The sequence below is a fragment of the Hippocampus bargibanti genome, linkage group LG12 (assembly GCF_051943395.1).
Source record: "Hippocampus bargibanti isolate YZ-2025 linkage group LG12, ASM5194339v1, whole genome shotgun sequence".
Taxonomy (NCBI): domain Eukaryota; kingdom Metazoa; phylum Chordata; class Actinopteri; order Syngnathiformes; family Syngnathidae; genus Hippocampus; species Hippocampus bargibanti.
The window spans coordinates 9,576,564-9,601,265 of record NC_142745.1 but is presented as its reverse complement, the minus strand read 5'-3'; the positions used below and the strand labels follow the sequence as shown (position 1 = coordinate 9,601,265).

The 24,702-nt window shown below is 41.7% G+C and overlaps 2 protein-coding genes across 3 annotated transcripts; both read right to left on the bottom strand.

Annotated features, from left to right (window-relative positions):
- Positions 1-106: 106 nt before the first annotated feature.
- Positions 107-17,056, bottom strand: rereb (arginine-glutamic acid dipeptide (RE) repeats b). 2 transcript variants are annotated; one of them, XM_089010051.1, is made up of 18 exons: positions 16,819-17,056; positions 15,953-16,001; positions 13,350-13,474; positions 12,558-12,657; positions 12,382-12,480; positions 12,122-12,202; positions 11,874-12,027; positions 11,717-11,803; positions 11,444-11,637; positions 11,178-11,324; positions 10,025-10,135; positions 8,167-8,649; positions 7,550-7,926; positions 5,414-5,612; positions 3,437-4,136; positions 2,821-2,961; positions 2,160-2,334; positions 107-1,097 (listed from the first exon to the last, which is right to left on the bottom strand). In XM_089010051.1, the coding sequence occupies exons 1-18, from the start codon at positions 16,842-16,844 to the stop codon at positions 1,064-1,066; spliced, it is 3,282 nt and encodes a 1,093-aa protein (XP_088866177.1). In that variant the 5' UTR covers positions 16,845-17,056; the 3' UTR covers positions 107-1,063. The 2 variants fall into 2 exon arrangements, with proteins under 2 accessions (XP_088866177.1, XP_088866176.1); XM_089010050.1 differs by having other exon boundaries at positions 7,550-8,649.
- Positions 17,057-18,049: 993 nt separating this feature from the next.
- eno1b (enolase 1b, (alpha)) lies at positions 18,050-24,617 on the bottom strand. Its single transcript, XM_089009496.1, has 12 exons — positions 24,318-24,617; positions 24,085-24,178; positions 23,917-24,012; positions 23,338-23,396; positions 23,168-23,237; positions 22,751-22,884; positions 21,567-21,789; positions 21,277-21,474; positions 20,320-20,521; positions 20,109-20,217; positions 19,961-20,019; positions 18,050-18,296 (listed from the first exon to the last, which is right to left on the bottom strand). The coding sequence occupies exons 2-12, from the start codon at positions 24,167-24,169 to the stop codon at positions 18,227-18,229; spliced, it is 1,305 nt and encodes a 434-aa protein (XP_088865622.1). The 5' UTR covers positions 24,170-24,178; positions 24,318-24,617; the 3' UTR covers positions 18,050-18,226.
- Between the last annotated feature and the right edge of the window lie 85 nt (positions 24,618-24,702).

Genomic DNA, 24,702 nt, shown 5'->3' with positions numbered 1-24,702 from the left:
TGTTGAAGTGAAATCCAGCGGTTCATTTATACAAAATGAATCTAATATCAAAGTAGTGGAATGATTCCAGGCAAAGGAGTCAATTAGACACACAACTAGAGTTGAGTGGTTTGTACTTGTGCTTTGTTTTATTTCCGAATAAAAGTGATTCAGAATGCAAGGTGTCACTGCAGAATATTTATTGAAATAAATATGCAATGAACACATTTTATTGGATACACATAAATATGAAATTTCGAGGCCTATTTCTGTTTAAAATTGTCAATCTTTAGTTTATCTCCAATTCTCTTGTGTGTATCAAACGGATGCGTTAATTCCACGAAAAACCTGCGGGGTACACACAGATCCTGTTTCAATTAATAATTGTCAATTATAGATTATATAGGGTTAGAGTTTTAGGTTTCCTGTTTAAACAAGGGTTACGACTACAGCTAATTGTTCTCATTCATATAGAATATTGTGAACATATAATATTTACAAGCTCAAAAAGGAGTGAATAAAGCTTAGGTCATACTGTGAAAAGATATCTTGGATATATAAAATTTTAGGATTTAGACAAATATTTCGCATAATTTGAGTAAAATCAAACCTACTATTTTGTTCTAAGTCTAAACAAGACAATGCCACTTGCTACTCTAGTTTTGAGTCATGCTCGGTTGTTAACACTCATTCAAACACTGGTTTTAAATGCAATTCTGTACAAGCAATCATCATCTATACACGACAATATATTTCAAGGACACACCAAAGTCTGTTTCCAAAATCTTCCAAAAGGCCGTTTTAAGCAAAAATGTGTTGCATATTAAACTGTTAAACAGTAAGTTGGTGAAAGTACGACACTTTTTGAAACCACATGTGAATATCAGATTATTTTTTCCTAAAACAACTTTAGTCTTGTGGAAAAACTTCGGCAGACTTTAGCGGGCCTGTGAAGTGCTGAAATAGGAATGCGCGTAACGATGCACAAATATGTTGTAAAATATATGAAAACAAAGACACGAGTACTCTCTTACAGTATTCTACTGGGTGTACAGGCCTTTTAGACCAATGCGCCACCTTGATCTCACGATGGCTTGTCACCTTCTTTCTTCAGACGGCTGCAGACAAACAGGAAAATAAATGAATGTTAATAATGTGAATCGTACAGCGGTGTCGTGATTGATGAATTGCATTTTTTTGGGGGTGGGGGGAGTTACAAATGGTCACTTGGTCAATGTATTTGCTTTGTTTAACACACCAATATTTGATGCACAACCAAACTTTGGAAACACTGCTGTTAAGTGGATGTCTTCTTGGACGTTTAGGACCATTAGGACGTACAGTGACACCTCAGCTTACGAACGCTTTTCCTCACGAACATTTCGCATATAGTCTTGGATGACGAACTATAGTTTTTAGTTTTGACGGACAAACCAAACCACACAGCGCCACGGTGGCTGGCGGACTAGTTTTCTGCACCTACTTTCTTTGAGTGCAGACGTGGTTTGTTATCGAGTGGAGTACTTTTGCTATAATGGGACCAAAAAACACCCCACCAGAGGCTAGTGTTAAGCCGAAAAGTACACAAAAGAAAATTACAGTCGAGCAGAAGAAGGAGATCATCAAAAAACACGAACAAAGTGTGCATTTTTGTGACTTAGCGTCCTTGTACCAGTATGCTAAGTCGACCATTGCTATGTGTGGCTAAGGGTGTTTCTGTGTTGTCTAACCAAGGTTCTCAGGCAATAGAAGAGGTTGAAAAACTTCTGTTGATTTGGATTACCGAAAAGCAGCTAGCAGGGGACAGTGTGAGTGACTGTATTATCGCCAAGAAAGCACGGCAACTTCACTCGTTTATCATCAAGAGGCAACTACATCAACGACCATCACAAAGGTAAATAAAACGACTTTATTATACTGTACAGTTTATTTCTTTAATTAAAATACAATAGCACATTTATTATACATAAAATAAGGTATATTTTGTGTAGTTTTATGGGGACCTGGGAACGGATTAATCTTATCTTTAATCGTTTCTTATGGGAAATAAATGTTTGGAAGACAAACGTTTCACCTTACACACACTTTCTGGGAACCAATTAAGCTCGTAAGGTGAGGTATCACTGTATTGTATTGTATTGTATTGTATTGAAGAGTTTGAGAGGATTTAATGCCCGCACCTGTAATAATCTTCCTGGCTGGGCAGAGGGCCTCCATGCAAGTGATGTGCGTGCAGCCACTGCTGCTCCATGGCCATCCTCTGCAGTTCTGCTGACTGGACATGCATGGCCTGGAGCTGGTGCGCGGCTGACATCTGAGGAATTGGACCTTGCAGCTCTCGAGGATATGCGGCCCCTACAGAGTGCGCAAAGACCACATGGTGACTCTCAATAGCGAAACAATTCAGTCAAGGTAAAGGTTTCTTTAGCCGTCATCTGTACTGCTTTGAAAGTGTCGGGCGTTTCCCTCCTCATCCGCAGAGCTTCGTCAGCCAACTAAAGTTGTGCTGGCAACTCTGGCCCTATATACATCCCGAATGGACAGAGCAGGGACTTATCAGAGCAGAAGTCTGGCACCGCCACTTCTTTCCACTAGGGATAAATATATATATATATATAGGGCCAGAGTTACCAGCACAACTTCAGTTCGCTGACGAAGCTCTTCGGATGAATGAATGGTGTATTTTCAAACTGTTTCCACATAAAAGGCGCACCGGACTATAAGGCACACACTCAATGAATGACACGAGTTTTTCAAATATAATATATAAATATATAAAACTTTTCAATCCTGCGTATTTCACAAGGCACCCAGATGAGCAGTGTGACCCAAAAGACATACCAAACAAAGGGTGGCGCAGCATCTCATGGTCATGTGGAAGGTCAGCAAGCAAAGGATTGGGGATTGGGCCTCCGGGGAAGGGGAAGCGGGCCAGACGTGGTCCATTTGCCAGGGGGTCCACCAGAGGATGAGGGCTTGAACCTGCGTCAATGAAAATGTGCTTGAGGTTATACAGGTAACATCCGACTTACGACCACCCGTACTTACGACCACGACCTCCAGACTTTATTTTTTACATTTTAATTCTACGCCTGGCACCGCAACGCGCTAGCAGGCCGGCAACGCGTACAACAATTGGGGCCAGCCAGCCAGCCAGCATCTCACTCTCGCACAGCAATCGACCGCGTGATGGCACCAGAAGAGCCTCTGAGTCTCTATTCAACATTTTGAATGGATTTCGACTTACGACCATTTTGACTTACGACCGTTTGGTCAGAACGGAACTCGGTCGTAAGTCGGACGTTACCCGTACCGCCAAAAACAAGGCTAAAAAATGTCCCCCCTCCACATCATGACTTCCTCACATGGGTTAACTTGAGAACGAGGACCATAACATCCAAGCTTCTGCCGGCCATAAATACATTTAACATCAAGGTGAAATAGTCAAAGCAGTCACCTTGACCGAGGGGGTCCTGTTGGTGCAGGTGGAGGTGAGAGTGGATGTGCGAGTGTTGATGATGATGCGGCGTCACGTTGAGCATCTGCAGCCTGGTTGCGGGATCCGGCGCCACCGAGGCCATCCTCTCAGCGTGCAGCCGTTCGGCGGTGAGGCGCTCGGCGTAGCTCAGCTCCGGTCGTAGCTGAGTACCCGCCAGCACCATCCTTTCCCGCTCCAGATGGTTCAACCCCGGGTGAAAGGGTGCGAAGTGGTGAGGCGGTCCGGGAATGTGGGGCAGTGCCAGAGCCCCGTGCCTGACGTAGTGCTCCATGGGGTTGGCCGAGGGGTGCAAGGTTTCCAGGTCGGGAGGCTTGACCTCAAAGCCGGGCTTCATCCTCTCGCGGAGCTCCCTCTCCCTGAGGTTCCTCAGCTCCCGCTCCCTCAAGCTGGGCTCGGCGCTGTACAAGCCAGGCATGTGGTAGGCCAGCATGGGGTCGCCGGGACTGAGCGACACGTAGAACGGGTGGTTGCGGTTGGTGGGGGACATGACGTGGGGTCGGGCGTACTCGCTCAGGGTGCGCAGGGCTGGCGTATCGGGCCCGATGTAAGGGGGGACGGCCGCGACGGTGGTGGGCGGCTGCTCGTACATGCCCGGACGCCCGTGAGCGGCCAGCTGAGCCTCGTTCAGGCGACTGTCGTGGGAGGAGCTGCATGCTCGCTGGAGACAAAAGACAGTGTAAGCAAGAACGTTTCGTGTGTCAGACCTAGGTAGTAAAAGTCACATATTTTCTGGTATATAAGGCGCACCCCCAATGAATGAAAAATGTTTTCCCAATATAATATATAAATATATACAAGTTTTCCAATTATAAAGCACACCACATCATAAGGCGCTACAGTAGAGGCTTGCGTTACGCACGACTTCTTCTACAGGGGAAATGAAGTCGATGGCGAGTGACAGTAGTTCCAAGACCTGTTTCAATATTACTTCACATATAAGGGGCACCGGCGTATAAGACGCAGGGTCATCTTTTCAAGAAAATCAAGGCTTTTGGGTGCACCTTATACACCAGGAAATATGGTAAATACATAGTACACATAAAAAATACATATATATATATATTCTAGTAAGGAAACCAAACTGTTTTGTTACTTTTCACACGCTTTATAATACCGGAAAATATGGTAAATACATAAAGTACACATAACAAAAAATCTATTCTATTAAAGAAACCAAACTGTGTTTTGTTACATTTAACACGCCGTACACACCAGAAAATACAGTAAATACATAAAGTACACGTAAAAAAAAAATATATTTTTCTAGTAAAGAAACAAAACTATATGTGTTTCGCTACTTTTTACACACCTTATACATAGAAAAATACGGTAAATACATAAAGTACACATTAAAAAAAATATTCTCGTGAAGAAACCAAACAGTGTTTTGTTACTTTTCACACGCTTTATACACCGGAAAATAAGGTAAATACATAAAGTACACATAACAAAAAATATATTCTATTAAAGAAACCAAACTGTGTTTTGTTACATTTAACACGCCGTACACACCGGAAAATACAGTAAATACATAAAATATACAACAAAAAAATATATTCTGGTAAAGAAACTAAACTATATGTTTAGTTTCTTTTCATACGCCTTATACACCGGAAAACACGATAAATACATAAAAGTACAAGTACCAAAAAATATATTCTAGTAAAGAAACCAAACTATATGTGTTTCGTTACTTTTCACATGCCTTATACATCGGAAATTATGGTAAATACATAAAGTACACATAACAAAACATAATCTAGTAAAGAAACCAAACTATATGTTTTTTGCTACTTTTTACACGCCTTATACACCGGAAAATAAGGTAAATACAGAAAGTACACATAACAAAAATATATATTCTAGTCAAGAAAGCAAACTAGATGTGTTTCGTAACTTTTCACACATGCAAACTGAATGCACAGGTTTACTTACAGCGTTTCTGTCCGCCTCCCTTTCTCGCTCCCGATCCTTCTCCCGTTCACGCTCTTGCCGAGCGCTGAGCTCCGCCTCTCTCCGAGACTTTTCAAGGGCCTCCTCCCTTTTCTTGGCCAGCTTGGACGTTGACAGCGGCGTGAAGAACAGATCTGTCCGAGCGCAGGAGTTGTAACCGCGATCCAAGTGCTTGATGAACCTGATATTAGTGACAGAGGCATATTCATGACTATTCGGGGGGGGGGGGGGCTTTCTACAAAATTGTTACTGCATTCGAGCAAACTTTATGTAGGCGCATGTTGTTTGTGTACATTGACCGATCCATCCATTGTCGAATTACACTTTCCTGCAATGGCCGGAAAATGACTGGATCATTTTGAATTAAGCATCTAGTAAGAATCAATCTCATGTCAGCTAGCACAAAGGTAAAAAAAAATCATTCAAAAGGGGAACTATAATGTTCAGGCACATTTTACGGAGTGTGAAAAAAGTCAAGACCATACCTGTCAACCTTGGCTAATAGCTGCACTTATAAATGATGACAATGCCCGCATAAAAGTTGTAGTAGGCTGTACATTATTTGAAATGTAAAAAAAAACAAAAGCTAATACGAGCGGAAATGCAGACAGCTAGCTTACCGCGCACGTGCGCTTTATGCTTTTATCAATCCTATTGTACGCAGCGATAAAAAAATAATATACATCTGTCTCTCTCTCTCTCTCTCTCTCTCTTTATTTATATATATATATATATACACACACACATTTCATTTATAAGCGCCTTTCAAAACTCTCAAGGACACGTTACAGTCACAGGATATTTTTTTCTGCGGGTGAGCAGCGGCAGCCACATATATCTATATACAGTGGAACCTCGGTTTTCGAACGACTCACAGTTCGAACAAATCGGAGTCCGAACAAAAAATTCGAGAAAATCTTGCTTCGTAGTTCGAACAAAAATCAGAGTTCGAATGCCAGTACGACGCGTGAGTGCGTACGCGAGGGTGGGATGCTGAGCGCGTACGGGTGTAGATCGCTCTCTTCGTGACCAACTGTGTCACCTTCCGATGTCGACAGTGGCAGCTGACGAGTTGGAACGTTAATTGTTGGGGAGGATCGCTAAGCAGGTGATAGCACGTTGGTGCTGGCAGATGATTTATTAACAAAAGGCGCGGGTCCGAGATAACGCGGACCCGGAAAAAACTGGTTGAACAAAAAGTGACAAAAGAGAGCACCGCGATTGGGTGAGCGGGGAGATCCGTCCAACCTCACTCGCTCTGGGAAAAATTAAAATGCACACGAGGGTGCAAAACAGCATACAATCTCGAGAGTATCAACTGACGCGATCGAGGCTAATAAATACCTCGGGCGAAGCAACTCTCGTACCGATAGCAGTTCAAGGCACGTGCGAGGCGAAGTATCTGCCGACGCTGGGTGAGTGCCAGCGTCTGGTTTAAATGTCCAAATGTCTGTGATGAGGGAATTGACAGCAACTGGCGGACGTCGGGAGCGGAGGCCCCGCCCAGCTGTCAACTCGCTCGTGACAAACTGTTGTTGCGTGCGGACGTGCTGCGTTTTGCTCTCGCGTTTAATATAGGTGTACAAAGTGTTTTAGCCCCTAATCATGCCTCCAAAGAAAGTCAGTGCAAGCAGCAAAGCTGCTACAAGTGCAAGCCTGGGTTACATTTATGTTTATGTCATTTGTGCTTTGCCATTTTGCTTAACATTTTCTGAGATATACATTGCTTTTTATGTGTTGGTCAGCATTTTAATGTGCAATTTCATGTATAAAATAATGTATAAAATACTAAAAAGGTAAACATTCAGGGTGTTGGAACGGATTAAAACGATTTACATTATTTGTAATGGGAAAAATGATTTCGGTGTTCGAACAAATCGCTTTTCGAACAGGGTTCTGGAACGGATTATGGTCGAGAACCGAGGTTCCACTGTATGTAGTCGTTGGCTACCACCAGTTGAGACCCATTTGAGCCAAAATGGTCTTTGTAAGATCGATTCACCATTTTTTTTTTTTTACATATGAAAGTTGTAGTACGCCGTACATTATTTGAAATGATAAAAAAACACATATAAAATACGGGGAAAACGTATAAGTTGACATGTATGCAAGACCCACCGTGCAGACTGGCTGGCGTGGCTCGCCATGTTGATGACGGTGGGCTCTGGCGAAGGGCTGCGAACTGGAGAGGGCGGGCTCTCCGCTTCCTCCATCTCATCTAGCGGCTCCTCTTTTATTTGGATTGGAGTCGCTGCCACCGTAGCGCTCGGCGATGATCTCAACCCGATAGGTGGGAAGGACGGCTGACCCACCGACGCCGAGGCAGCGCAGGGCAGAGCCTGCGAGGATGCGGCGGACGGATGCGGGGAACCGGTACTCTTCCCAGGGTGAGCGTGCGGCTGAGAAATCACCGGAAGTTGGCCGGAAAGCGTCTGAGCGGCGGCCAAAGACTGGGGCATCAGCTGTAGAGGAGGAGGGGCCGCGCCTGGAGGATGCTGATTGGGCAGAGAGTTGAGAGGTTTTAGAGCAGGCGGAGGAGGAAGGTTGGAGGGCATCTGGGGAAAGGTTGGAGCGGGCTGGTGTGGGATCTGCTTATGGGTAGGTTGAATCGGGGTGGTGGGAGGGGGCTTGATTTGGGGGCCGGTATGGGGAGGCTGAGCCAGCTGTGACTCCCGAAAGAAAGGCAGGGGTCTCTGGGTTGGTGGCAACGGGGAGGAGCTGAGAGCAGGTGGCACCTGAAATGCTGACGACAGAGGCGAGTCCTGCCCCACCGTGAGTGGAAGCGGCAGTGCACCGCAGAGAGAATGAGGGGGGGCCAGGGGGCGGTTGCTCGGGCACAAATTGACCGCAGACTCGTCAGCAGCTGGCTGAGGTGCTTCTGGAGATGCAGGGGGCTGGCTAGGGGGTGAGCCAGAAGCGGGAGTGCTTTGCGGTGGAATGACAGCCGGGCCCTGAGAGGGAGGGGCCCGCGGGACCGCTGCGTCGGGCTGGGCGGCCGGCGGCGCGGAGGCTTTCGGGGGGATGGCATTCGGTTGCGCAGAAGAGTCGGAGTCACTCTCGTTGCCCTGCTGAGGGCTGGGAATGCTGGGGGACGAGCTGCGGTTGTCCTGATCGATGTCTTTGGTGTCACTACTGCCGTCGTCCTGAGCGCTGCGGCTTTCTGAGGAGCTCTCCTCCTCCACCTCGGCCTCCACCTCCGAACGGGAATCCTGTGGCTCCTAGGCATGGCAAAAAAAAAAAAAAAAGATTGAGATAGGTTTGACAGTGTCACGTAAATAACAGAGGAAATCCCTCCTCGCAGTTGACGCTCCAGGAGGACGCGATACATAATAAAAATGGCTGCCGGCATGTCATTCATTAATAACGTACCAGCAGCTTCAGTAATGGCTTACTGAAGACCAAGACTGAAGAAGGATATGTTGTCGTACGACAGTAGGTGGGAATTTATTTTACGACTGTTACAGCGTCTGTGTTTCATACTTGCCCGTTCAGTGTTTGACGTAAAGGACAACCGACGTCTCCGGACAAGTTGTGTCCATAATTTGTAAAATGGCTTCAAATGACTTCTACTAAGCGTATTTTACAAAGATTCCACCGCATATAGCTATATTTTAAGTTTTAAGACTCGCACTGAATATTCAGGAAGTCTTGTTTTTGAGTTGGTGACGAGTCCGTACGTGATGTCACTGAAGGAACGCCCCTGACCGAAAAAAAGGACACATTGTAGCAGTCCTTCCATCACGTCAATGCATTTTGCTGTACTTGTTTGGTCTGAAAACCTCGTGTTGCACCAAAAAGCCGCCAGAAGAGGGCGACCAACCTCCATGGAAGGAATTTATCAGCGTGTGGAAACGGGCTGATTAATTTCTCACAGGAGCTTGGACGCCATTTTCGGCCTATTTTTGGGTGATACGTTTCCCCCCAATGTTGCCTCAAAATGGCACGGAATAAATTCTTTAATCGATTGCAAACATGTATGCTTTCCTCTTCAGAACTATTTGAATGATATTCATAACTGGATGTGTAACAAGAAAGCATATTCTCTGACTCTGAAGCCGTTGTTTTGATTCTCCAGCAATGCAAGACGTCTTGGCGTGATGTCACGAACTTTCTGAAAATACCCAATTCGCAGCTCAATTTTTTGCAGATTTTGGACACTTTAAGTCGTTTTTATTGGTGTTTTGCATTTGAATAAAAATATCATACTGCGTGTTTTGGGTATTTTAGATGATATAAAACGTTTTTCTGATCTGTCAGTTAGGAAACAAAAAAAGTGATGTCGGTTGTCCTTTAAACATACAATCCAATCAAAATATAGCACTGAAGAAACTTACGACCAAATTCAACTTACGAACAACCGCTCGGAATGTATATATGTTGTCGTACTCCAGTAGGTGTAATTTTATTTTACGACTGTTAGAGAGTCTGTGTTTTATACTTGCCGATTCACTGCTAGACTTATACATATATTCCATACAAAATATAGCAGCGAAGCAACTTACGACGAAATTCACCTTATGAACGAACGCTCGGAACGCATCTGTAGTACAAGTAGGAGTAAAGTTTTCCCACTTTTGGCTACTTGCTTCTTACCTGAGTCTTTAGCCTTTTGGGTTTAATTTTTTCAGGCTCGTTCAGCTCCTGAGGAGGACTCTCCCTCACTCGTTTCATTGTCTTTGGTGTGGCTGACTCTTCTTTCACCTTCTGGAAAACAAGCGGCGAAACTCTTAGAAGATGTTGAAGGCTCTTGTAATTACCATATTTTCCGGTGTATAAGGCACACTGGATTATCAGGCGCACCCCCAGTGAATGGTGTATTTTCAAACGTTTTCCATATATAAGGTGCATCGGACTATAAAGTGCACCTTCAGTAAAAGGTATACCACAATATAAGGCGCTACAGTAGAGGCGGGATTACACACTACTTGTACAAGGGGAGGAAATGGAGTCAGTGGCTGCTGACAGTAGTTGCAAGACCTGTTATGGCTCAATATGACTTCACTTTTAAAATTGCATTTTCTGTGTAGCTCTCTCTTTGTTTCTATTTATAATTGTATGTTATTTATTGCATTCTATTTGAGATTGTATTTTATTTATTATAGTACCTATGCTTGTCTGTGACTATAAAGTGTCCTTGAGCACTGTGAAAGGCGCTTAAATGTATGTATTTCTAGTAATGTATTATTATTATTATTATTGCTATTATTACATATAAAGCACATCTGCGTATAGGGCGCAGGGTCATATTTTGAATAAAAAGAAGGCTTTTTGGTGTGCCTTATACACCAGAAAATCAGTAGTCAATTGTGATCGACTGGTTGTCCGAAGTCTACAGTGAGGAGTGTTGAGAAAAATAAAAAAAACAATGCGTTGGTTGGTGGGATGGTTTTATCTATTTTGGTGTACAGTTCTCCCTCAACGTTTCATCACCTTCACCAAAAACGGTAGTAAAAAAATATGAATAAATAAAAAAAACAGTATGGACATGTGTATATTGTGTGAGGGTGTGGCAATGGGGTGGTCATGGGGGGGGGGGGTGGCTGCTTGAAAAGTGGATCTTTGGTCAAAAAAAGTTGGTCACCCTCTGATCTGGATATATAACATATTTTCCGGTTTATAAGGCGCACCCAAAAGCCTTTTTTTTTTTTTTTTTTTTTTTTTTTCAAAAGATGACCTTGCGCCTTATAAGCCAGTGATTCCATTGACATGCGTGACTTTGATTGTTTCAATCTAAGAATGTGTTTACCTTGTTATTCTTCTTTGTGGTCTCATTCTTACTGTCTGTGGCAGATGCTCTAGTCCCAGTCTGGGAATTCTGGGGCATGGTTTGCTGATCCTCGCTCGTAGGAGAACCAGTGAGTCTCCTGTGGCCACTTCTTAAAGATGACAACTGCTGTATGTGCAAGAAAAAAATATATATATATTACAAAATCAAAAAAACATTTAATCCGCTTAGTCCCATTTTCAGCCGCTTGGAAATATTTGAAGGTTGACAAAGAGTGTTACGCTTACAGGTGCTCTGCTTCGCCGTGTCCTCATGCCATGTTTACTGTTCCTCTCCTCTTCCCCTTTTACGGGTTTAAACATGAATGACGCGCCCGATGACTTTTGTGACGCCGGCAGGCAGCCGTGCTTGTTTTCATACGTGCGACACGTTGTACATAACAAAGGGTTGTATCTCCCTCCTTGGTGCCAATCCTTAGAACCTGTTTGACGAAAAATACATTCTAAAAAGCTGTAATTATAAATAAACATCTAACCTAAATAAACTAAAGTCATACGCACGTGTTGTACCGCAGTGGCTGCAGCTCTTAACTTCCTGTTCACTATCTTCACTGTCAAGTTCGTCCTCACTGGCTGAACTTGCATCCACTGGAGAAAAGAAGCAAAAGTATGAGGCAAACTTCAAATTTGGGATGGATGGAGAAAGAAAATAACTCACCAGAGTAATTTCGAGACGGGGCGCTGACGGGAGCGGCAGCAGAGCGAGTCTTTGCCTTGCGAGACGACGGCTGCCTGCGTTGTTGTCGATAAGCTCGCGTTCCTGCAGCCTCTGGAGTTTTTTTCCAGTGGTAATAAAATGTGATCAGCTCTCCCTGGTGATGCAAATGCCATTTTTTTAAAGGAGGGATGCTATATTAGCAGGCCCGATGGAATTTGTGATGGTGTTTTCTTAAAGTGCTCACTTACAGTCTTTTTGCTTGGCAAGAAGTCTTTTCGAATGCGGAAAAAATTCTTTCCATACTGCCTGAGGCCTTTGATGAAGCGTTTCTAAAAAGTGAGATCATCATAGTGAAATGATATTATGAATATAATTACTTTTAGACAAAAATAATCATCTGCTACAGTGCTAACTTTTACTATTTACTTTGTTTCTAGTGTTTACTCTAACGCCTACTTATCAAACTTATGTAACAAAATGATAATGATACTGATCGGCGGCAACCTACCACATCATCCTCAGACCAGCATTTCTCAATAAGCCTTGGCAGAGGCTTCTTCACCAGACGCTGGAGAGCTTTTGCAGCATCGTAATGACTTGCATGCAACTGCGAAGGAATTGCCGAGCAATGTTAAGTCAGATTTTAATCATACATGGTGGGAATGATCAAGTTAAACTCTATACCATGTTAAGAGCATTGAGTGTCGTATCGTCACGAGAAGCGGCTAAACATCCATCCTCTGTGGATCCTCCATCACACATACCCGCAAACGCCGCCATGCTCCTGAGAAAACAATGCAGATGCTCATGTCATTTTAGACGCAGATGCTACCAGAACTGTCCTACTTTGTATAAATTGAATGTTATGTTAACTCATTCTCTGCCAGACGGCCAAAAATGTGTCCACTCCAGTGCCAGGGTTTTTGTCATTGTCACTCAAATCCTAGGACCCACAAAATATTGAGTTTTAGGACTACATAAACATTCAATATAGTGTTAGAAACCTTAGACTCTCTTCTTTCATCAGAAGTTAATTCCTAAATTACACGGGTCTGGAGTTATATGAGCTTGAAATGAGGGCAGCTGTCCAAAATACAATGCAAGGCATACATAGGTGTTTATATAGCGCTTTAACAACAACTGAAGCTGAAACAAAGCGCTAACATGGAAAAAGGGGAAATGCTGCCCCTTGTGGAAAAGAAAAAATATTGCCAGAGGCCTTGGACAGCACTTTCTCGGCACTAAAGCGTGAAAAACAACCAAACTAATTCTGGAATGGGGTTCTACGTCATCATTTCAATTCCTGAATTAATTCAGGAATGGAAGTGAATGAGTTAATAAAATGATGGCAAGCGGTGCCGTCCCAAGTGAAAAGATTTCAGAATTCACAGTAAGTAAGAACTCCAACATGGGCCTCGGAACTGCTGAGGTTCACAAGGTAAGCTAATTATAATCAATCGTTTCAGTGACACCGACCTGGCAGCCCTCAGGTACATGAGAAGGTCACAGTCATTGACGCCAGGTGCCCACATGAGCTCCTCACTCTCCGTCTGAGAATGAGAAGCTGGTGCAGGCCGAGGCTGCAGCTCAGGAAGCTTTGCCTGCAACATAGCACCAAAGAATTTGGTCAAAATCTGCTTCCAGATCAACTCCATTTTGAACTGTGATGGAAAAACGGTCAGGAATGATAAGGGTTTTAGAAAAAAATATATATACAATTGACATGCACTGTATGTTTCAATCGGGATATTTAAAATACTGTGGTACTCTAGTACATACCACCATGCCGCAAGATTTTTTTCTAATGTCTAAACACTCAATAAAGGTTGCAAAACACACACACACGAAAGGCTCTGTCTGCAAACACCCCAGCACGCCATAAAGTAAATGTTTAAGCAATGTTTAACACTCAAGAGTACCCCCCCCCCCCCCCCCCCAAAAAAAAGCCTATGTCTGCCTTGCTTTATATTCAGTGGCTTCACGGAACTACATAAGAGTTGCAAAAGCGTCAGACAGGTTAGCAAATGCGCAGATGATCTCAGTTTAAATACAAGTTGAACGAGTTTAAATCATTTTGTTGACAGCAACCTGGTTCCCCAGTGGTTGCATTTGACAAGGTCATAAATGAAGAGAGTCATTTGCAGATGAGATAAGTCGCCGATAACACCTACTGACAACAAAAGGTGTGGATTTGTTATTTTGGTCTGTGCATGGCAATAAAAACCACGTAAATGTATTGCTTATCATGAGATCAATCAAAAGCACTCAAATTAAGGGTTTCTCACTAAAGCTGTTGCATCACATGTGTTAGATTCAGAGTATTCGTTTTTAAGTACGTATCTGCAGAGGCAGAGTGCCGATTTGATAGTTGAGCAATGCATTCTGAAAAATGAGCGTACAGTGAGACCTCAACTTACAAACACCTTATCTTACAAACTTTTCGTCTTACAAACGTCAAATTTATGAAAATTAAACCTTATAATAAGCACTATTTTCATGATACACAGCCACCACGGCTGGCGGAGTGATCTTCGGCGGAAGCACACGACCGAACAGCACCAGTCCTTATGGAAGGTGACTCTCCTTCCATAAGCCATCAACAATCATCAAAAAGATAAATAAAATGTTATTTTACAGCACAGTTTATTTCTTTAATTACAGTCCTCATGTAATGCGCCTCTCTTTACAAACAGCAATTCCCTTTGACCTTCGACCTCCAACGCCATTCCATCAAGCCATCACAAATGTAAATAAAGTGACTTTATGTTAGGGTTAAACCCAACACACTTTATGATACAATGCAGTGTATTTCTTTCATTACAATACAATAGCACATTTATTATACATAGAATAAGGTATGTTGTGTGTAGTTTTAAGGCTTATTTAGTTGAAAGGTATATTTTATGGAAACCCGGGTACGGATTATTCCCATTTTAATGGTTTCCTATGGGAATTTTTTTTTTTTGAGATACACACTTTTCACCTTACACTCTGTAAGTGTAAGTTGAGGTCTCACTGGATATCAATTTTTAAGAATTAATCTCGAAATATAGACAGACATGTATAAATTGATATATTTGCACTGCCGTGGCATAAATAAAGAAATTGGGGCATTTAAGCAGAAGTATGGACCGCTGATGTCCTCATCTAAAACAATTAATTGAAACAAAAGATAAGAACAAAATATCAGCATATATCAATGTGGAGGAAGTTTTAGAAAAAACAAATTTGGTGGGAATCGCCCATATAAGCATTAATATAGACTAAATGTATCCACTATTATGGCACATTTTATATGTTAAGACTAAATGTATCCTCTGTTATGGTGCATTTGATTTGTTCAATGCTAAACAACATATTTACATCATTATTTATAGGCTTTGAATGCTAAAATGAAGACTACATGTCATTGTTAGGACCTCTCTCATTTAAACAATGCTATTGATTGTATAATTATGCTATTCGTCTATGCTTTTTCAAAGCATAATATTATAAAGTGCTACTTTCCTTGTTAACTCTGAGCGCCCTTGATGTGAACTGTTTCAATGGGTATCCTAACAAAGAGTGGCAATTGTGTTTTAAGGCAATCGGGGAAGAAAGTGTCGCTATAAGAAAAGTGCTATCCATATATTTGAGGTGTCACCAAGTAAAAATTGTCAATACAAATATTATTGTTGTACATCGAATAGATATTTTTAATCAAAAAGCCTGTTTTTTGTCCAAAATATTTGATTTGGGTGAAAACAAGTTCTTGTGTTGCTTGTTATAAAAACTAGAATATGACAGAAACAAAACGTTTTTATAACTAAAGAAGGGAATCTATTCTTTCATGTAGTAGTTTGTGTTTATGTAGTCATAAAGATAATATTATGTGAGCCTAGAAATACCAGTCAACTGTTTCTATTTTCTTTCAAGGCTGGCATTAAATAGTTAAAAACATGACTTAAATAATTTTGCTTTTTGGGGGTAGTATTACAGCAGAATAACAGTTTTTGGCATACATTTAATTGTTAAAGATGTACTGAATCTGAAGGCACCACAGTACAGGGAGTGATTTCCACCATAGCCACACTGTTTACCTGATGACTTGGTCCCACTCTTATCTCACCTTGGGTGTTGTTCAAACTCCTAGAAGACATGTGCAAATATTAACAATAACGCAGAGGGGTGAATGATAATAAATACGTTTCCTTCCACAAATCGGCCATCACCACAGTGCCACATTGGAGAAATCAGGACAAGTGCGTGCGATCGCTAGTCTCAGCTGATTATCTCTTCATCTGCTCAGTCAACTCGAGCAAAAGCAACGCCCCGCCCATACGTCGCTTTCAGCCAATAGGAGCAGTCTCCGAGATGACGTTTCCTGACATTCGGCCAGGCGAAACCTGACGCCAAGGGCCGCGATGGCCTGTCAATCAATCACGCTAGCACACTGGCTGTTAATTCTCGCACAACTGGAGTCACCATTACAGCAACAGAAGCTTCTTGTGTGCTTCAAAACGTGTCGGCCCTCAGACGTAGTCCGATGGGAACTCCACATTGCTTCTTCATGTTAGCCTACGCTCAACATGTCACGTATGTGTGTGTGAGGCGACTCGCGTATGTAAATATATTACCAACTGCAAATGGCGTTTTAACAGCCGAGACGCCCAGCGTATGCGCAAACAACACACAACGCCACACGACGCGGCTGACGTGAACTAACTACTCTATGTCGCCATTTGCATCGAATTGTAGCATCAAAAAACGACTGGCTAGCAGCGAGGGATCGTGACATTAGCGCCCGAGCTGTTATTTTGGCTAGCTAGTTAGCCACAACTTCGTGACTGCTGACAAGCCGAGCGCTCCGTGCAGTGGCCGCTCGCCAATGCAAAACACCGAAGGGAATCCGCTCCACAACAAGACAATGAATGTAAAGGGGGATTGTGAGAAGCAAGTTATTTACCTCCGTGGGCTGAACAGGTCGTCCATGTCGACGGCTGTTCTTTTGTAGATTGTTGACACTACGCAGCTCAGCGGGGCGACAGCCTACCGCACACTCACACTTGCACTCACGCTAACTATGCCAATCCCCTATTACATGGCTATTCAAAATGGAGGCGCTGTAGCGAATGGAGTATTTTTCTTCTCTTCAGTGCAATGACCTCAGCCGCCACACAGCGCAGCCTTCAAAGTTGTCGACTGTACACAAAGTGAAGGGTGCAGTTTTGCTCGCACCGTAGGACTTTGATGTGATGGCAGTAAAGCCGTGATGCGATTACAGCAGTCAACAACCAGAATATGAAATATATAGCTGGAGTCAATTTGATATTTTTCCACAAATCTATGTAAGTGCTCAGTCCACACAGTTGGATGTTATTTTGACGTCGTAGTCAACAAAGTAACGTGTTGGAATCGCATAATTTCACGATATAATTAATATTTATGGTTGAACAAAAATACAATTTTGGGGTTTATGGTTATTTTGAAAGCACAATGATTCCGCCTGAGGCCAGCAAGATGTAATAATAATTTGTATTTTTCTTAGTGCACAATACTGTAAACAAAATAATGTCGCCAAGTTGGACGTTTATAGCACGGGTCACCAACGCGTCGCACAGAGGCCCTCTTCGAGAAAAAAAAAGTGAATCGTGATCAGGATGTGATGTTTTCGCAAACATTTAGCCATGTAATTTTAAAATGTAAACACTTGCAAAAAATGTATTGAAATAAAGTATTGAAAAGTATCATCTTTATTCGAATCATCCTTATATTTCTTTATACTTACTGTGTCGCGGTGAAAGCATATGGCACTGACCCTATTTCCATAATGCTGTGGGAATCGCAGCCAATGTGTAAATATAAAAAACCTTTTGGCCCGGGCACTAATGCTAATTTGATTGCGAATGGGGTTTAATTTTGATACACAATGCCTTTTGTACAGTTTTCCTGAGAATGTTGCTCTGCATAATGAGCTTTTTGTGTCATCAAGTTTTTTTTGTTAGTATCGAGGCCTCAGTTCATGACCAGCATCCATTATACAATCAAATCTTATTTTGAATTAAAACTTATCCACTTTCAGTTTTCTACCATAAAAATGCACCCCATATTTATTAAATATTTCATGAATGTTACACAATAAGTTTGTGGTGGGACATATTAAACAGAATTAAATACATACACACGCTCACACATGATATTGTTTCATAGTCTTTTATTTACTATTTAAAAGCAGGCATTCTTGTCACTAGTTTATTGTAGCTGTGAAGGAATCTTAATTTACTACAGATGTTTAAAAAAACATTTAATTTAAATATTCAGTGCTTCATCTTTGGTTAGCATGATTTTTGCATTTCCTGTATTTGGACATACATTTACTCTACCAATGGCTGTCTGAAGTTTTTCCCCGCGAAAATGGCTTCGTCTCCCAGCTCCTCTTCAATTCTATAAATAAAAACAATGTTATTTTCACATACAGATTTTCACATACCGTTTTTTTGCTTTTAATGTATATTACATAACATTTAATTTTTTTTAATGTACGGTACAATATATTTGCATGTCATCTTAGTTTGTTTAAAAAGCTGCAGTACATTTTCCTTGCAATGCGTTTTTAGTTAGGTTGCTCATTTCATTTATTTTCTGAGATTTAAAGGACAACCGACGTTTCTGGACAAGTTGTGTCCATAATTTGTAAAATGGCTTCAAATGACTTCTACTGAACGTATTTTACAAAGATTCCACCGCATATAGCTATATTTTACGTTTTAAGACTCGCGCTGAATATTCCGGAAGTCTTGTTTTTGAGTTGGTGACGAGTGACGTCACTGAAGGAACGCCCATGACCGAAAAAAGGACACATTGTAGCAGTCCTTCCATCACATCAATGCATTTTGCTGTACTTGTTTGGTCTGAAAACGTCATGTTGCACCAAAAAGAGCCAGAAGAGGGCGACCGAGCTCCCTATAAGGAATTTATCAGCTTGTGGAAACGGTCACAGGAGCTCGGTCGCAATGTCCTGCCTTTTTTGGGTGTGACATTTCCCACCCCTGATGCCTCAAAATGACACGAAACAAAAAATTTACGTCAGTTGTCCTATAAAGGACAACCGACGTCACTTTTTTTGTTTTTTAACTGACACCAGAAAAACGTTTTATAGCATCTAAAATACCCAAAACATGCAGTATGATATTTTTATTCAAATGCAAAACACCAATAACAATGACTTAATGTGTCCAAAATCTGCAAACAATTGAGCTGCGAATTGGGCATTTTCAGAAAGTCCCGCGACCATTTCGTGACGTCACGCCAAGACGTCTTGCATTGCTTGTGAATCAAAACAATGGCTTCAGATTCAGAGAATATGCTTTCTTGTTACTCATCCAGTTATGAATATGATTCAAATAGTTCTGAAGAGGAAAGCATACATGTTTGCAATCGATTAGAGAATTTATTTGGGCCATTTTGAGGCAACATTGGTGGGAAATCTCTCACCCCAAAAAAGAGGCACAAAATGGCGACCTCCTGTGGCCACCTCCGTTTCCACAGGCTGATAAATTCTTAAATGGCGCTTGGACGCCCTCTGGCGGCTTTTGGGTGCAACACGAGGTTCCCAAACCAAACAACTACAGCAAAATACATTGACGTGATGGAAGGACAATGCGACAATGCGTCCTTTTCACGGTCAGTGGGTGGTCCTTTCGTGACGTCATGTACGGACTCGTCACCAACTCAAAAACAAGACTTCCTGAATATTCAGCATGAGTCTAAAACCTTAAAATATAGCTATATGCGGTGGAATCTTATTAAAATACGCTCAGTAGAAGTCATTTGAAGCCATTTTACAAATTATGGACACAACTTGTCCAGGGACGTTGGTTGTCCTTTAAGTGCAATGTAAATATTTGAACTTTGCATTTAGGGCGAAAACCTCAATCTGTTTTTTTGACAAATGCCAAGGCTTACTACATTTCTGTATTTTCACATTAGTGTGGCAGTACTTTGTGAGCAAATTATTTTTGGCCCTGGTGTAGAGTGTTAAACATTCAACAACAACTGTTCTAAATAATAGTTGAGTAAAATGTTCTAGATGTTTACTTGAGATTTACCTGAGAATCTGATTATATTTGGCCAAACGCTCAGAGCGACAAGGTGCCCCAGTCTTGATCTGAAAGTATAAAAAAGGTTTTGTGTCTGGCTACTGGGTTTGTCCCTTAAAATGGTATTTTGGATTATCACTGCGCCTGATGTCTCTACCTGTCCAGTGCACAGGCCGACCACCAGATCTGCGATGAAGGTGTCCTCGGTCTCCCCAGAGCGATGGCTCACCATCACTCCCCATCCACTATCCTGTGCCATCTTGCACCTGATAGACCAGGAATATCTCATTAATTTCCTCCAGATTGGATTGTATTTGGTTCCAACGTTGCATTACCAATAAGTTAAAGTCAAAATGATGTCAACTCACGCTTGCAGAGATTCTGTTACAGTGCCAATTTGGTTGACTTTAAGCAACAGACAGTTGCAGGCCATTTCCTCCACTGCCTTGCAGATGCGTGTCGGGTTCGTCACAGTGAGATCGTCCCCGACAACCTGGATGTCGGTGCCGGCAGTAAAGTCGCTCCAGGCGGCCCAGTCGTCTTGGTCAAACGGGTCCTCGATGGACACCACTGTAAATTCAGAAATGTCCATCAATGTTGCACGAATGGTAATCGCAGTTCAGACGAGTCTGAACTGATTTTAAGCAGGAGGTGGGTCAAGGTTAATGATCAAGAGTCACATTTGAATATAAATCTATATGAAGACTGCTTTTTAAGAATATATTGATCGAAAATTTATATGTAAATATATACAGTAAAGTCTCGTTATATCGATATCGGTTATATCGATAGTACTGCTTATTACGATACTATGTCTATGAACACAAGGAGAAAATTTACATGCCGCAGGATCGGATATATCAATAGTCCGGTTATATCGATATTTTTTCCGACTCCCGAGAATATCGATATAACGAGACTTTACTGTATATATATTGTGTGTATATATATATATATATATATATATGCCATAAATGTTTACTGTATTACTATTGACTATAATTATTTTACTAGTATATATTTTTTTTAATAAAGTATATTCCGGAGCGCACCTACATTTGTTTTTAAAACAATACAACATAGTTTTTTTTTTGTAGTTTTGTTTTTTTTGAATGGTTACAAATTAATCGTGATATTGAGTAATTTGGTTTTATAATCACCTCACGCATGAATCACTTTTCTGTCGAGTGAGCCGCCTTGGTTATTCGCAACAACATAACCGCTTTCTAACACAGCAATCAATCCTTTTTGGACAAATAAGCACCTACTACTTCCTGTGTGTTCTTGAATAGTGTGTAAACAAACATCGTGTTAAGAGAGGTGACCTGGATAATCCTTCACAAAGCTCTTGTAGAGGTCAGCCAGTTTATCAGGAGTGATGTAGCGAGACGGCTCGTCGGGAGACTTGAAGTCCAGGTCGTATTTTCCCTCACGGTAAAATTCAGAGGCTGCCACGTCCATGCCAATCACAACTTCGTCTGTGTACCCTGCTTTGCTAATGGCCTCCTTGATCAACTCCAATGCTGCGGTGTCAAACGATACATTCAAATATAAAGAAAAAGGCCATGATATGATGCTAGAGGCTGCAGGTTGACGTTGAGTCAAGTGCAGTTACCTTCCTGGTTCTCTAGGATATTTGGAGCAAAACCACCTTCATCGCCAACATTGGTGGCATCTTGGCCGTACTTCTTCTTGATGACATTTTTGAGATTGTGGTAAACCTCGGCTCCAATGCGCATGGCGTCTCTGAAGGTGTTGGCGCCCACCGGAAGGATCATGAACTCCTGCATGGCAAGCTTATTACCGGCATGGGAGCCGCCATTGATCACATTGAAGGCCTATGACAAAGGCGGTCACAAATAAAGGCGATATGAGAGATCATCAGCTATGCCTAGAGAATGAGTCTGTATTTTTCCATCTCTCTAAGTCAGTAACATATAGTGATAGACAGAACAACCTCAAAGCTTTTCCTTCTGCTAGTTTGCAAAGGATACAATTAACACATACCACAATGCCATTCATTCACTCCAAAAAAGGTATGTTTCCAATGAACTTCAGTTCTGACATCTTTCATTTTAAATTTGACTTCTTTTGAGAGAGAATATTATGAGACTATGTCAGAGATATGACAGTCAGACACCGTGGACAGAGACTCAGAACCAGAAAGATTGTCCCCACTGCCGGCAGGAGACACAGTCATCAGATGACATACGTCTGAATTCTGCGCCCCTCTGCCAAGCTATTTATTGAGAGTATATGCAAATTACAGTGATATATTAGTAAAACACAGTTTTCTTGATTATAATGCCACGCCTCTGGGCGTTCTGAGCACCAACAGCTGCAAGCAGTAAAACATAAGACATTTTAATTGGTTGTCTTTTCCAAGAACTGATAAGTTTGTAATCTGGCGCTTGTGCAGGATGTTTAAACCGTAAATAACTTTGGTGGAAAAGGAGTATCTAAAGCCCTAAATTCTGTGCAAGGCCGGACCTTCTAGAATCTAGATCGAGACGACAGTTCACCTTGCCGTGTCTGTTTCACTCAGATTTACTGTGGCCATCTGCGCTTTTGACTGTAGGCCCATTGTTTAGTTGGTCAGCAAAGCACGGCACTTTTAAACATGATAAATTATTATTCTCCATCAGACTATCAAATGATATGAGATGTTTCAACCTGGGACAGCCTATATCTGAGATACGGTAAAATGCGTTGATTCAGTGGGACACAGTGTCCATTCTTGCACCGACTGATTTTAGGGGACATATTGTGATGAGCAAAATATACAGCACCGAGTCTCACCGGCACAGGCAAGATGACCTTGGGGTTTCCTGCAAGATCAGCAATGTGACGATATAGAGGGACTCCTTTCTCTGCTGCTCCCGCCTTGCAAACCGCTAGTGACACACCTAGAATAGCGTTGGCACCGAATTTCGCTGTGGGACATAAAGTGGAAACAGTGAAGAAAAAAATACAAACTCTGACAATAAATGAGGAAACATTACATAAATGTCAATTGGAATTGTGTCTGTATCCATCTATCACATTTAAGTGGGCAATTTTTCATTGAAAAGAAACAAGCTGTGTAGCTGACTACGCAGTCCTCGTGTGACCTCAGTCTAACTACTTGGGTGTTTAAGGCCATACTGAATGAAAAATAAAAGGTCATTTAAAATATATATATTGTTATAAAATGAGACAATAACAATTTCCTCCTACATTTGTTCTCTGTGCCGTCCATGTCAATCATCAGCTGGTCGATTTTGTCTTGCTCGACCACAGATACATCCTGAAATGAAGTGAAGGTGGAAGGTGTCAATACCACGGCAGTATGGCGACAATGAAAAGTTATGCAAGCAAATTCAATGCATGAACGATAAATTTCTTACTTGGTCAACAAGTGCAGGTGCGATAGAGGAATTAATGTGCTCGACTGCCTGTGAGACACCTGTGGTAAGAAAATGAATTTCCAATTTATGCAAAGAATACAGCTAAATAATCAGCCTGACATTCAACAGTGAAATTGAAGTTTTGTGTGGTGTGAAAATACAATACAATACATGTCAACGAAAAATATTTATATAGTGTTTTAACAAGAGCTGGAGCTGTGACAGAGCGCTAAACATGGACAGCTATCATATACAGGAAATAAAGCGGTCACAAAGAGTGAGTGAAACCAAGATCAAGTCGGAATCACGCTTGGAATGTTCTGTCTATTGTATTTGGTAAAGATTTAAATGCATTAAAAAGTCAATTTTATAAATCACAATTTGTATAGATAGTTCACCTTTTTTTAATATGGGCAGGACATTGAAATCGTAAGTCCTTGAGTCTTTGTCGGTATTCCTACCTCTTCATTGATGACAATAAATATGCTCATAGGCAAGATTTATCCCTGTGATACTTGTTTCAGAAATCCCTTTGCCATCAGTAAACATATTTCCACGATAGGAGGAAAGAGCACAAACCTTTGCCTAGATAGCGTGACTTGTCATTATCCCGCAGCTCCAACGCTTCATAAATTCCAGTGGATGCACCGCTTGGTACAGCTGCCCTAAATAAGCCTCGGAATGCAACAGAAAAAGAACCATGACGAGATAACCCTAAGTAAAAATCACACATTTCAATCACCTTACCTTTAGCGGTGCAAAGGTCAACCTCCACTGTGGGGTTCCCACGGGAGTCGAAAATTTCCCTGGCATGAATTTTGACAATGGACATAATGGAGAACTATGAGATAGACGAGAAAGAGAAATGAGTAATATTTAGATATTAAGTGTAGCTTCATACACACTGAGCAATATGTCAGAAATAATAAGCACAATATTACATAAAATTCAATTCCTTGAGAAAAAAACGATAGACTCACCTCTTTTATTTATACTCCTTCCTATATTCGAGGCTTCCACGAAAAAAAATACCTTGACCGGGCTTCAAGTTTAGCTGCTGCACCTTTCTTTATTGGATTACATGTCCTCATCTGATTAGTCAACTGACAGTTCAAGTGCATCAGTACAGCAGCTACAGGACACCTCAGCAACATAGGGAGTACTGTATAGTTGCAAACTGTCTTGGACTTTAAAGCTCCCCCTTTAGTAAAGGGGGAGCTTTGAATTATAGTAAGGAACTCAAGACAAGCACACATTTTTGGTTCGTGGTATGCCGCAACAAAAAAAAATCAATGTAAAAAACGTAACCTGGCTCAAAAAAAGGTTGAAAAACATTGCAACAAGGAACAGAAATTTACGCTTGAA

Coding starts and splice junctions, on each gene's coding strand:
- eno1b (XM_089009496.1), bottom strand. CDS start 24,169: ATGTCCATTGTCAAAATTCATGCCAGGGAAATTTTCGACTCCCGTGGG. Junction 24,013..24,084: donor TGACCTTTGCACCGCTAAAG/GTAAGGTGATTG, acceptor TTGCATTCCGAG/GCTTATTTAGGGCAGCTGTA. Junction 20,020..20,108: donor TCGGCCTGTGCACTGGACAG/GTAGAGACATCA, acceptor TTATACTTTCAG/ATCAAGACTGGGGCACCTTG.
- rereb (XM_089010050.1), bottom strand. CDS start 16,844: ATGGACGACCTGTTCAGCCCACGGAG. Junction 12,481..12,557: donor CACTCAATGCTCTTAACATG/GTATAGAGTTTA, acceptor ATTCCTTCGCAG/TTGCATGCAAGTCATTACGA. Junction 10,136..11,177: donor CCACAAAGAAGAATAACAAG/GTAAACACATTC, acceptor CTTGTTTTCCAG/AAGGTGAAAGAAGAGTCAGC.